Here is a 12,743-nt window from a genome sequence, read left to right as displayed (position 1 = left end):
GTTACAAAGTCATATATATATATATATATATATACACACACACGCACAGCATATTTAAGTCTTTTATATATATACACACACAGCATAGTATATATTATATATATTTATATGTACATACAGCATATTGAAGTCTTTTATCTATATAAAGAGACACATATATAAAATATATAGGTTTATATATATGTATATACATACAGCATATTAGATTTTGTTTTCTTCTTTGATTGTATTTATGGCTTCATTTTTAAAAATTTAAATCTTTAATCCTTTGAGGGTTATTGTGCATGGACAGAGTGGGATGTGGACTCTCCCTTACTTATATACTTGTTTATTTATGTTTATCTCTGGATGGGCAGCCAGTTGTCCTGTGACCTTTCACTGACAAGTTTGTCTCTCCCCATGACCTGTGATGGCATCTTTAGTGCGTCCTGAGTCCCAGCTGTGCTGGGGTCTGGTAACGGCGGCTGGTTTAGTGCGTCCTGGGTCCCGGCTGTGCTGGGGTCTGGTAACGGCGGCTGGTTTAGTGTGTGTCCTGGGTCCCGGCTGTGCTGGGGTCTGGTAGCGGCGGCTGGTTTAGTGCGTCCTGGGTCCCGGCTGTGCTGGGGTCTGGTAACGGCGGCTGGTTTAGTGTGTGTCCTGGGTCCCGGCTGTGCTGGGGTCTGGTAGCGGCGGCTGGTTTAGTGCGTCCTGGGTCCCGGCTGTGCTGGGGTCTGGTAACGGCGGCTGGTTTAGTGTGTGTCCTGGGTCCCGGCTGTGCTGGGGTCTGGTAGCGGCGGCTGGTTTAGTGTGTGTCCTGGGTCCCGGCTGTGCTGGGGTCTGGTAACGGCGGCTGGTTTAGTGTGTGTCCTGGGTCCCGGCTGTGCTGGGGTCTGGTAGCGGCGGCTGGTTTAGTGCGTCCTGGGTCCCGGCTGTGCTGGGGTCTGGTAGCGGCGGCTGGTTTAGTGTGTGTCCTGGGTCCCGGCTGTGCTGGGGTCTGGTAACGGCGGCTGGTTTAGTGTGTGTCCTGGGTCCCGGCTGTGCTGGGGTCTGGTGGCGGCAGCTGGTTTGATGGTTCTCTCTGTTCCCCCTGCTGAGCTGTCACAGAGTGCGTTTATATGACTTTGCTCCCCAGAGCTGGGGTCGAGCTGCAGGAGTACCCCACTTGGTGGGGGGGCCCTAGAGTGGAGAAGGGATGGTGGTCTCTGCCAGTGGGCCTGTGGGCATGGGACATCTGTGATGTCAAAACACCAGCAGGAATTCTCCCTGTCTCCTTGGTGCCCTGGCCTTATGGGTAGAGACTACCTGGCCCACCTGTTTGCCCCGCCCTCAGCTCCTGGGCGCAAGGGTACGAAAGCCACCCTGCCTTCTCCCCGGGGTCCCATGATGGGCCAGCCTGCCCCAAGGTTCCCCTGGGAGCCTCCACCTCGGACACAGCCTCTCACCTGTGCCAGCCAGGTTCCACCCACCCACTGCCCCAGCCTCTGCTTGACTCAGGCAGTAGCAGGTCGCAGTTGGCAGCAGAGGGGAAACAGGGTGTGTTTAAGTGGCCTTATTCCCAGAATCCCGGCTCCAGAGCTGTGTCTGAAAGGGAGAGGAACTACTTTGTAACACTTTGGGGGCAGGGGGAGCTGAAAGGGCAAGTCTGTTTCCAGGTGAGAAATAATGAACAACTTTATTTTCTTTTCTTTTTTGAGACAGGGTCTCGCTCTGTCACCCAGGCTGGAGTGCAGTGGTGCGATCACGGCTCACAGCAGCCTCAACCTCCTGGGCTCAAGCAGTCCTCCCACTTCGTCCTCCCAAATAGCCGAGACCACACACTTATATGGTAGTGACAGTGAGGATGGAGAATAGTAAAAAAGTTTAAGGGATTTTTTTTTTTTTTTTTTACTTTTTATTATGATAATGTCCAAATAGGCTGGGCCTGGTGGCTCACACCTGTAATCTTAGCACTTTGGGAGCCGAAGCGGGAGGATTGCTTGAACTCAAGAGTTCGAGACCAGCCTGAAAAACGCAGTGAGACCTCGCCTCTATATTAAAAATAAGTAAATAAATTTAAAACTAAAAAAAAAGAAAATGTCCAACATGAAAAAAGTAAAAAAAAATTTTTTTTTTTTTTGAGACAGAGTCTCGCTTTGTTGCCCAGGCTGGAGTGCAGTGGCACGATCTCGGCTCCTGAGTTTACGCCATTCTCCTGCCTCAGCCTCCCAAGTAGCTGGGACTATAGGCGCCTGCTACTGTGCCCGGCTAATTTTTTATATTTTTAGTAGAGACGGGGTTTCACCACATTAGTCATGATGGTCTCGATATCCTGACCTTGTGATCCTCCTGCCTTGGCCTCCCAAAGTGCTGGGATTACAGGCATGAGCCACCGCACCCGGGCAAAAAAATTTTTTTTTTTTGAGACAGAATCTTGCTCTGTCACCCAGGCTGGAGGGCTGTGGCACAATCTCAGCTCACTGCAGTCTCTACCTTCCAGGTTCAAGCGATTCTCATGTCTCAGCCTCCCGAGTAGCTGGAATTACAGGCGCGTGCCACCACGCCTGGCTAATTTTTGTATTTTTAGTAGAGACGGGGTTTCACCATGTTGGCCAAGCTGGTCTCGAACTCCTGATCTCAGATGATCCACCTACATCTGCCTCCCAAGGTGCTGGGATTACAGGTGTGAGCCACCATGCCCGGACAAAAATAATTTTTTTTTGATACTGAGTCTTGCTCTGTTGCCCAGCCTGGAGTGCAATGGCACAATCTTGTCTTATTGCAACCTCTGCCTCCCGGGTTCAAGTGATACTCCTGCCTCAGCCTCCCAAGTAGCTGGGATTACAGGCATATGCCACCATGCCCCGCTAATTTTTGTATTTTTAGTAGAGGAGGGGTTTCGCCATGTTAGCCAGGCTGGTCTTGAAAGTCTGACCTCAGGTGATCTGCCTGCCTCGGCCTCCCAAACTGCTGGGATTACAGGCATAAGCCACCACGCCCAGCCAAAAATAATTTTTTTTTTTTTTTTTGAGACAGAGTTTAGCTTTTGTTGCCCAGACTGGAGTGCAATGGCTCGATCTCGGCTCACCACAACCTCCGCCTCCTGGGTTCAAGTGATTCTCTGCCTCAGCCTCCCAAGTAGCTGGGATTACAAGCATGGGCTACCATGCCCAGCTAATTTTTTTGTATTTTTAGTAGAGACGGGGTTTCTCCATGTTGGTCAGGCTGGTCTCAAACTCTCGACCTCAGGTGATCTGCCTGCCTCAGCCTCCCAAAGTGCTGGGATTACACACGTGAGCCACCGCGCCCAGCCAATAATATTTTTAAGACATGGATACAGGCCGGGCGCAGTGGCTCACGCCTGTAATCCCAGCACTTTGAGAGGCCAAGGTGGGTGAATCACAAGGTCAGGAGTTTGAGACCAGCCTGGCCAAGATTGTGAAACCCTGTCTCTACTAAAAATACAAAAAATTAGCTGAGTGTGGTAGTGGGTGCCTGTAATCCCACCTACTCAGGAGGCAGAGGCAGAGAATTGCTTGAACCTGGGAGGCAGATGTTGCAGTGAGTCAAGATTGCGCCACTGTGCTCCAGCCTGAGCGACAGAGCTAGACTCCGTCTCAAAAAAAAATTGAAAAAAGAATATAGTTACTTATTGCCTAGATTTAACAATAGCAAGGAGCCAGCTCCTTGCTGGCTGCTCTACTAGAAAAAAAAAAAAAAAAAAAAAAAGAGAAAAGAGAAAAAACAATATTTGCCATGTTTATTTTTATTTATTTATTGGTGATGAATTATAAATTCTAGACATCATATTTCACCCCTAAAAACTTCAGCATGAGGCTGGGCACAGTGGCTAACGCCTGTAATCCCAGCACTTTGGGAGGCGGAGGTGGGCAGATCACGAGGTCAGGAGATCGAGACCATCCTGGCTAACACGGTGAAACCCCGTCTCTACTAAAAAAAAAAAAAAATACCAAAAAAATTAGCCGGGCGTGGTGGCGGGTGCCTGTAGTCCCAGCTACTCGGGAAGCTGAGGCAGGAGAATGGCGTGAACCCGGGAGGCGGACCCTGCAGTGAGCCGAGATCGTGCCACTGTACTCCAGCCTGGGCAACAGAGCCAGACTCCATCTCAAAACAAAACAAAACAAAACAAAAAACAAAAAAAACTTCAGCATGCATCTCTGAAAAGTGATGTCTTTCTCCCTAAACACCTACCATTATTATATCTGAGAAAATTAACAATAATTCCTTAGTGTCATCTATGACCTAAGCCATCGTCAGATTTCTGCCTTATCCTAAAACATCTCTTTCACAGCTGGTTTGTTTGGTTCAGGATCCTGTCCAAGTCCATGCCTTGTATCTGGCTGTCTCTTCAATCTCCCTTGAAGAGCCCTACCCTTTCCTTCTGCCTGGACATTGACTCATCGCCCTGCCTGCAAAGTGTCTGTTTGCTTCCTTGCAGTAGTTTCCGTCTTCCTCTAACCCTGTGTTACCTGAGAACTAGGAGGCAGGTCTGCAAGGCTTAGGCTGGTCGGATCAACGGGGCTCAGCGTCAGATGAGGCATAGCTAGCAGGAGGCAAGGATGATTCTACCTTGAGTGACAGAGGTAGATGTCACGCAGATGCTGAGATCGGGGAAGGAGGAGGAAGAGGACAAATTTGATTTGAGGCACACAGTTTTTGACATGTACAAAGGACATCCAGATGGCAGTGGGATATGTGAGCCTGGAGACTTTGCTGTGAGTTGTCGATCTACAGCCGGTGGGGCTGGGCTCTCCCAAGGCGGTGGAGTGAGAAGCCAGGTGAGACACCAAGCATGAGGCCGTGGCAGAGGAGGTGGAGCCTGGGGGCCTATTGCTGAGCAGTAGCAGAGAAAAAGAAATAAAACCAGGAGGCCTGGCCTGAGGAAGCCCAAGAAGGAGAGAATTTTAAAGAGCAAACACTGGAGAGAAGTCAGGCCAGAGGAGGACCAGATCTGTCATCAAGGAAGTGGTGGAAGGCCTCTAAGCAGTGGGCTGGTTATCTAAGTGAGGGGACAGAGAAGCTGGCTCAAAAAGGAGGAAGGGAAAAAGGAATTAGTTGTTAAAAGGGGATGCAGAGCTGGGTCCAGGGAACAAAACTTTTTTTTTTTTTTTACAGATGGACTCTCCGTCTGTCACCCAGGCTGGAGAGCAATGGTATGATCTCTACTCACTGCAGCCTCTGGGGTTCAAGTGGTTCTCCTGCTTCAGCCTCCCAAGCAGCTGGGACTACAGGCGCCTGCCACCACGCCTGACTATTATTATTTTTTTTTTTTTTGGTATTTTTAGTAGAGATGGGGTTTCACCATGTTGGCCAGGCTGGTCTTGAACTCCTGACCTCAAGCGATCCGCCTGCCTCAGCCTCCCAAAGTGCTGGGATTTCAGGCGTGAGCCACTGGGCCTAGTCAACATTTTCTTTTTAAGTTGGAGAGACCAACTGGGTGCAGTGGCTCACGCCTGTAATCCTAGCACTTTGGGAGGCTGAGGTGGGAGGATTTCTTGAGCTCAGGAGATCAAGACCAGCCTGGGCAACATAGTCAGACCCTGTCTCTAAAAAAAAGAAAAGAAAAGAAAAAAAAAAATTAGCCGGGCGTGGTGGTGTGGGCCTGTACTGCCAGCTACCTGGGAGGCTGAGGCAGAAGGATTGCTTGAGTCCAGGAAGTCAAAGCTGCAGTGAACTGTGATCGTGCCACTGCCCTCCAGCCTGGGCGACAGAGCAAGACGCTGTCTAAAAAAAAAAAAAAAAAAACATGGAGAGGCCTTGAGTTTGTTGAAATGAGAAAGGGACAAAGGTAGTCAGCAGGGAAGGGTTGGAAATTTGAGGTGAGGCCACTTCCAAGCAAGTGGGAGGCTATGGGGTCCTTCAGGACTGGGCTGGAAAGGTTGGCTTGGACAGCAGGCCCCTGTGCCTTCCACTGGGGGAGGGGGAAGGAATAGTGGGTGCAAACACAGGTACGTTTGAGGGGGAGGGCAGAAGGTGACCACTCCTTGGTCTCATTTTCCCACCTCCCTAGTCTAGCTCATCCCTACAGCCTTTGCTGGCTGGGAGGTTCCCTCATGGACCATTTCTTTTTTTTTTTTGAGATGGAGTCTCGCTCTGTCGCCCAGGCTGGAGTGCAGTGGTGCGATCTTGGTTCCCTGCAACCTCTGCCTCCCAGGTTCAAGCAATTCTCCTGCCTCAGCCTCCCAAGTAGCTGGAATTACAGGCGCACGCCACCGCGCCCAGCTAATTTTTGTATTTTTAGTAGAGACAAGGTTTCGCTATGTTGGCTAGGCTGGTCTGAAACTCCTGACCTCAAGTGATCCTCCTGCCTCGGCCTCCCAAAGTGCTGGGATTACAGGCCTGAGCCACCGCGCCCAGCCCCTCATGGACCATTTCTGATCCCTCCTGGCCCCAGTGGCCCTGCTGGGTCTCTGCCAGCCTTAGAGCACAAGCGGTGTGAGCCTTGTGGAGGCCCCACCCTAGCTCCCACCCCGCCCTGGAGGAGCAGGCCAGGCAAGCAGCCCCATGAGGTCACCCAGAGGCTGGGGACAGAGTCCAGAGCCGAGGGCACCCAATCGAAACCCGAAGCCAGAAACGCAGAAGTGCAGGCCTGCTTTCCCCTAATCCCAATGGGTGTGGGAACCTAGGGCCTGCTTGGTTCTTTCATAGAACCAGCCCTGTGACGGAGTAGGGTTGACAGCTCTGTTCTACACATGAAGAAACTGAGGCCCAGAAATTCAAGCAGCTGCTCAGCAAGAAGCTGAAGTAGAGTCTAGACAAGAGTCCAAGTCTCTGGACTCCGGCTCCACTCTTTTTCCCTCTGAATCAATGGAAGCTTCTGCCCCAAGTCCAAGAAGAGGGTCTCACCTGAAACCGTTACATTTGGAATCTCACCCCACATCCATGCAATAAGATTACACTGAGTCAGCCAGGCTGCTCATGCCTGTAATCCCAGCATTTTGGGAGACCAAGGCGGCAGATCACTTGAGGTCAGGAGTTTGAGATCAGCCTGGCCAACACGATGAAACCCCATCTCTACTAAAAGTACAAAAATTAGCTGGGCATGGTGGCAGACACCTGTAATCCTAGCTACTCAGGAAGCTGAGGCAGGAGAATCACTTGAGCCTGGGAGGCAGAGATTGCAGTGAGCTGAGATCGAGCCACTGCATCCCAGCCTGGGTGACAGAGTGAGACTCCATAAAAAAAAAAAAAAAAAAAAAAAAAAAGATTATACTGAGCCGTGGCACCACACCTGGGAGGCACAGTCAAATCATCCAAGGAGGCTTAAAATTAAACGCTTTCCCCAGGTCCCGGCCCAAACCACTTCCACTGGAATCTCAGAGGGCTGAGCTAGGCGTGGTTCCCCAAAGCCTAGTGAGGTCTGAGGCCCAGGACCCTGTGGGGTCACCCCCAGCTCCCCTGATCCTGCCCCTGAACATGTAGCTCTGGGCCAGGCCGGGATGGTTAAAGGGAGACCCAGTTTCTGTCCTGGAGAACATGTGTTTGGGGGAGGGACCTGTTGTGTGGACATGGCTGAGCTCCTTGAGGCAAAGATCACCATTCCTTCCGGCTCTCCCTCCACCTGGCCTGGGTGGCATAGAGCAGACTCACTGAGTCAACAAAGGACACCATGTCCCCTCGCCAGCCCCTGAGCCAGTTCCTGGGCCAAGTCCTCGTTTGGAGGCGTTCATTTTGCCTCTAGCCCCAGAGGACTGGGTCGTCCTAGTGCACCTGCTCCTGCCCCAGCACTTCCTATGAGGGTTTGGGAGGGAAGAGTGAGGTCAGAGTGGGGAAAGGAGGGGTGTTGTGCAGCTGGTTTGTTCTAGAACCTCTCCTGACGCTCCCTCTTGTGCCTCTCAGAGGCGTGAGGGTGTGGTGGAGGGAGGCGGACCCCTCTGGGGAGTCACTGTGGTCATCACCTCTTCTCGCTGGGGGAAGAGAAGCCCAGACAGGGCCTGAGAGCCAACTTCTGTGGCCAAGAGCAGGCAGGGACTGTGTGAGTTTGTTCACTCCCTACAGTTTGGGGCTGGAGCCCCCTGGGAGACCCCCATCATGGGGGCCCAGCTTCCTACTGGGGAACATAAGCAGGTGAGATGCCAGGTGAGTTGCTGGCTGCCCATTCTGCAGTCCCAGCCCTGACACTGACACTCCTGGCCCCTGCCATAGGGAGTCCCTGCCCCCCATTCTACCTGCAGGGCAGTAGTTCACACCTGTCCTCTTCTCTCCCCTCTCCACCCAGCTCCTCCCTGGTGGCTCAGAGCTTCTGGCCTCTCTGGAATTTACAGAGGCTCTTCCTGTCTCTGGGGCCTGTTGCATATCCCTTGGTGACCTGTCATATGCACGCACACGTGTGTAGTGTGTGTGTGTGTGTGTGTGTGTGTGAGTCTGCATCCCTGGCCTCAGGGTGGGGACAGAGAGATGGGTCAGGTGTGTGATAAGCATGAGGCCTCCAGCCTTCTGTGATTCCCGCTGTCCTCCACCCTGGTAGGGAGGAGGTGATTAGTCTACCCCTGGGGTCTGGGCTTCTGAGTCAGGCGCAGGGGATGGGACACTGGTATGAGAGCTTTTGCGGGCAGAGCAGGGCATGGGGCCCAGTCTTGCTCCTAGTGTGATCTTTCCATGTGTCTCGTGCCCCACATTCACGCTGCGCCTGGCTCTGCTTAGGTTCCTTGTCCCCAGCCCACAGTGGGTACAGGAGAGGAGGGGCTGAGAGACATGGCAGGGGAGAAAAAGACAGCCTCCTTCCGGAGGAGGAAGGATGGGCCTAGAGTGGGAGGGTGGGGGTCAGAGCCTGACCAGGAAGGGAGGTGGCCTTAGCAGGGGTGGGCTGGTGGGCTTAGTGCTGCCTGGCCCTTAAGCCTGGGGAGGAAGCACTTCTAAGGGAGGAGGGAAGACAAGATGGACCCATGGGCTCAGAGGCGGGGCTGTAACTTCTGACTCAGGGCGTGTGTCCACTGTGCGTGGCTGGGGTCTGTCACCCCCACACGATGGGGGGAAGGAAGAGAGGCCAGGAGGAAGATCTAGCCTTCCTCCTGGAAGAAGCTGGTGCCTGGCCCTCTTCTCTGGGTCCTTAGAGAGGAGGGGACAGGCACGGGCATACTTGTGCACGTATATGTGGACACGCAAGTGGGAGTGGGCGCATGTGGGCATGCAGGCGTGGGAGGGCACATGCATCTTGGTGACCGAGTCTGGAGGAAACAGACCCAGGTGGTCAGGTGGGCAGATAGTGGTATGGTCAGAATCCTTCCTGTCCTCCTCGGGGCTGGCACAGTCCAGACGCCAGCTCCCTGTGATATCACATCTGCCCAGACCCCTTCCTCTTTGGGAACCCTTCCCCTTCCCCCCACAAGCTTCCTCTTTCCCATCACGCCCTCCCTGGGCCTAGAGGGAGTGGACAGCCACTCATTGTCCTGTTTCCGCCCCAGGAGCCACTCCAGGCCAGCCCAGGCCCCCAGCACTCAGCGCCCCCTCTGCCCGCCCTGTCTGTGCAAGCGCGCCCCTCCCCCACAGGCTCAGCCGTGATTCTCTGTGTGCAGTTCATGCTGTGGCTGGGTCTGGCCGTGATCTTCCCCTGTGCAGCCCACACCATGGCTATGTCTGGGCCTGGGATGCGGCTCACTGGTCATTAGAGCACTGAGTGGGGCAGCCAGCAGTGTTTCTAGAAGCATAAAAAAACCCTCAACCTGAGGCCCCTCCACCCCACCCGCCCCAACTTAGGCAGCACTTCCGCAGCCCTGACAGGAAATGGGCTGGAGTCTCAGCCTCCCGCCATCTCGGCAACTTCTTGTTTCCCTGTTGCCCTGTGCCAGCACTGGGGTAGTGCCCCTGGGCTTCACCCCCAAAAACTTCCCAGGGCTCTGTCCCAGCAGCTCAGAGGGGCCAGGATGGTGGACGTGATCGCCAAAGTGACCAGGAGGCAGAGTCGAGCATTGCGGGCACAGGTAGGGGACGCTGGGGTCAAGGGGTGCCCAGTGGGCCTCTACCCCAAGCCCTGTTAGGAGGTGGGTGAGCTGGGGTTCAGAGCAGGCAGCCTCTTAGAAGTTGGGGCTCATACTTCCTTTTCTCTTTCCTTCTCGGAGGCCCTGCCCATCCAAGAGGTGGTCAGCTTGGGGCAAGAATGGCAGGGCTGCCACCCGCTTGTGGACAGGGGAGGGAACTGGAGACAAGGGGTGAACCACTGTAAGGAAGTGCCAGGGGCCTGGGCAGCCTGGAACCTGAGAGCCGGGTCCCTCTTGGCTCCTCCTCTGGCCTGAGGTGGGAAGGCCACTTCTTGTCTCTAGGATGCGACCCAAGAGCCATTGATCCCGTAGTCAGGCCCCTGCTTATGAGCTGCATCTGGGTCTTGTCTGGGCCTCCATGAACAGGAGCAAGGAGGAGGGTAGGGGTGGCAGGCGCTGCTGTAACTCCTTGAAGGCCAGAGGATGTGGAGGGCATGACTGCACCTGGCCCCAGGAGCTGGTTAGAACCCAGCTGAGGCTCTGCCAGGAGAGGAGAGCATCTCTATCTCAGCACTGTGCAGGGTCTGCCAAGAGTTCTAGAGTTTGAAGGGGCCTGAAGGACACTGCAGTTCAACACCCACCACAGGGCTGTGCCTTCCCTAACAGGGAGTAGACTCTGCTCAGTCACCTCCAGTGAGGGCCCCTTACTACCTCCAGAAGCAGCCTGTGTCTCTGGCAGCCCCAGTCCTCAGAATGCCTCCTTCAGTGGAATGCTGCTGTGCCCCTGCAGCGTGATACCACATCTTCTCTTCCTTGTGACAGCCCTGTCATGCTGGGGACCTAAACTTCTACTTCCCAAATCTCCTCTGTACCTGCTGGGGACATTCCTTCGTGTGAGGACTCCATCAGCCTCACTGGCCTGGGACTCCTCGTGGACTCAGAACCATGGCCCACAGCCTGCCGAGTAGAAATTCCTGCTCCAAAGAGCCTGCTCCTTATCAGCTCATCCACCCCTGGTGGAGCCTTTCAACCCCTGCCCCAGTGGGTTCAGCTGGGAGGATGGGAGGTGTGTCTGGTCCCTCTGCCTTCCTCTCCCCGCTGCTTCCATCCTGCCCTCCCCAGGAATCTCCTGTCTGTGGCTCCAGCCCTCCTCCTCAGAAAGCTCAAGCTCATTCCAGGCTCTCCTGTCATGTCAGGCATGTTTGTTGCTGAAACTGGGCATGGGTTAGACTTGTGTACTCAAGCAGTTTGTGGCAGACCTGCTGTGTGCTTCAGGGCATTGGCCCAGCTGCTGGGGGGCAAATGGAATCAGCTACATTATCCTTAGTCTTGCTCTCAAGAAAATCCTGCCTTTTGGGGCAGAGGAGGTGGGCAGGTGGTTGGACAACTGGCTGCCCACCAAGGCAGAACGCCATTGGGCCTCAACAGAGCAGTGAGCAGAGTGCCAGCAGGTTTGACCTCTCCCTGGAGAGGCTTGTCAGCTGAGCACCGTGAGAGAGCAGGATTTGGGTAGGCAGAGAACCAGAGAAGGGAATTCCAGGCTGCGGGAACAGCTGGAGCAAACGCATCGAGTTGAGAGGATGCCTTTTCTGTTGGGGGCCAGTGAGAGGCCTGTTGTGGTTGGACTACAGGATGCCACATCGGAGCTATGGTGGGGGCAGAGAAAGGACAAGTGGGGTGGAGGTCCCCTCTCAGCCACACAGGAGCCTGGAGGAAGCGGAGAGGAGCAAAGAACTGATGGGCTGGGATCCCCAGCTCTCCCTGCCCCCCCGGCGCCTGGGGACCAGCACCCTGTCTAAAACTGTAACATCCTCTTCTTTGACAGTGTTTTCATTTCTTGCTTAGCAGTGATCAGCACTGACATGCTGTCCATTTGCTCATCACCCCCATCATTTACACACAGGTGCACTTGAGTGCCAGCTCTGCCAGGGAGGGATTTGTGTCCCTTTCTTCCCTGCTGTATTCCCCGTGACTCAAACAGTGCCTGGCACAGAGCAGGCGAATCTTTGTTGGGTAAACAAATGTTCTTCTTTTCCTTCTTCTTTTCATTGTTTTGGTTTGGTTTGCTTTTTTGGCATCAGTTTGGTGAAAAATGAATTTTTTTTTTTTGGCATCTGCCTAAGGCTCAGGGAGAGGCCACCCTGAACAGGTGCTTCCTCTTTCGAGGAGTTTACAGCTTAGTGACGGTGTCACAGTCAGCAGAGGAACCTCTGTGAATTTTTTTAAGTTTTAAAAGTTTTGTAGTACAAAATTTTGAGGCTGCAGGAAAGTTCAAAGAAAACAAAACAAAAACAAACCCCTATAATCACAGTGCTCAGAAGGGACCTCTGTTAGCATTTTGGAAAGTTTCCGAAAACACAAAATTGAAATGTGGAAATCTGCTTTCCCCTGAAGTATTGTGAATGCCTAGAAAATAGTAGTAATCGACCGGGTGCGGTGGCTCATGCCTGTAATCCCAGCACTTTGGGAGGCCCTGGTGGGCGGATCACCTGAGGTCAGGAGTTCAAGACCAGCCTGGCCAACAGGGCAAAACCCCATCTCTACTAAAATACAAAAATTAGCCAGGCATGGTGGTGCGTGCCTGCAGTGCCAGCTACTCGGGAGGCTGAGGCACGAGAATCGCTTGAACCCAGGAGGTGGAGGTTGCAGTGAGCCGAGATCACACCATTCCACTCCAGTCTGGACGACAGAGCGAGACTCCGTCTCAAAAAAAAAAAAAAAAAAGAAAAGAAAATAGTAGTAATCTCCGTATGCCATGCTGCTGCCTGGGGTTTGAGAATGTAGTCATCTGTCCCTCTGTGGGGCCGAGGGTGCTGGGGTGAATGTGGGGGCACGGGGATGGGGGGAATC

At 53.5% G+C, this 12,743-nt stretch overlaps 1 protein-coding gene across 11 annotated transcripts in view; it reads left to right on the top strand.

Moving 5' to 3' along the window:
• The window catches only part of ARHGAP27 (Rho GTPase activating protein 27), a 40,006-nt gene that overhangs the window by 13,742 nt on the left and 13,521 nt on the right, over positions 1 to 12,743 (top strand). For 2 of the 11 annotated variants that reach the window (XM_054457993.2, XM_054457992.2), the window contains exon 1: positions 9,700 to 9,896. The exons of 8 other annotated variants lie outside the window; for them this stretch is intronic. In XM_054457993.2, the coding sequence (XP_054313968.1) occupies positions 9,840 to 9,896 (57 nt within the window). In that variant the 5' untranslated portion in view covers positions 9,700 to 9,839. Of the gene's footprint in view, positions 1 to 9,698; positions 9,897 to 12,743 lie in introns of those variants that run through there. One more of the 11 variants, XM_054457991.2, reaches the window with a different exon arrangement.

Source organism: Pongo pygmaeus, chromosome 19, assembly GCF_028885625.2.
Source record: "Pongo pygmaeus isolate AG05252 chromosome 19, NHGRI_mPonPyg2-v2.0_pri, whole genome shotgun sequence".
NCBI classification, from domain to species: Eukaryota; Metazoa; Chordata; class Mammalia; order Primates; family Hominidae; genus Pongo; species Pongo pygmaeus.
The sequence above is the reverse complement of the archived record's forward strand: the minus strand, read 5'-3'. Positions and strand labels throughout refer to the sequence as shown.